Source organism: Geospiza fortis, unplaced genomic scaffold (genome assembly GCF_000277835.1).
Source record: "Geospiza fortis unplaced genomic scaffold, GeoFor_1.0 scaffold403, whole genome shotgun sequence".
Classification (NCBI taxonomy): Eukaryota; Metazoa; Chordata; class Aves; order Passeriformes; family Thraupidae; genus Geospiza; species Geospiza fortis.
Genome location: NW_005054336.1, coordinates 5,326,702 through 5,327,386, shown reverse-complemented (window position 1 = coordinate 5,327,386; position 685 = coordinate 5,326,702). Strand labels below are relative to the sequence as shown.

The window sequence follows — 685 nt, the reverse complement described above, 5'->3', positions numbered from 1 at the left end:
CGGAGCCGCCGCCGAGGGGCTCCCGGCAGGGCAGGGCCCCCGGGCGGAGCGCTCCGGGCGCTCCCGCCGCCGCTCACGCAGCAGAAAAAGGAGCGGCGAAGCCTCTTCCGCCCCGCGGTGACAGGCGTGCCCCGAGGCGGCGGCCGGCTGCCTTCGCTGACCGACGCTGTGCCTCTAATCTGTCTTTCAGATCGGCTGTACTTCGCTACTTTACGAACTAAACCGAAAAGTACCGTAAATACCCACTACTTCTGTACCGATGAGGAGCTGGTGTATGAAAAGTAAGTGTTGTGGTTTGCATATTCGAAGTGATCACCTGAGAGTCTCCCCAACACACTTTGATATAGTCTATAGCATATTTTTGCCCCGTTGGTTTACTTGCATAGAATATGAGCATGAAGTTAGTCCAAATGTATTTATTTATTAGCTGAAACTAGTTTAACAAGGTGATGCTTAAAAAAGACCCATAAAAACAACTGCAAGGGCAGTTAAATGGCTTAAGTCGTGGCTGAGCTCAGAGGAGGATATCTGAGCCTTGTAAGATTTGTTTAAAACATGGAGGTCTATTTGGACTAATCACACTTTATTGAATGGCGTCTTAAGTAGAAGACTTATTTGGCACGAATAGATAAACAGAAGTTTGTTTTATATTTCCTGTAGTTTCCCGTGTAGAGAGTATGAAGTT

General features: G+C 48.2%; 1 protein-coding gene across 1 annotated transcript in view; it reads left to right on the top strand.

Annotated features, from left to right (window-relative positions):
- LOC102035794 (exostosin-like 2) overlaps nt 1-685 on the top strand; it is a 59,195-nt gene that overhangs the window by 11,917 nt on the left and 46,593 nt on the right. Inside the window, exon 4 of the mRNA XM_005422102.3 lies at nt 191-281. Coding sequence (XP_005422159.2) covers nt 191-281 — 91 coding nt within the window. The remainder of the gene's footprint in view (nt 1-190; nt 282-685) is intronic.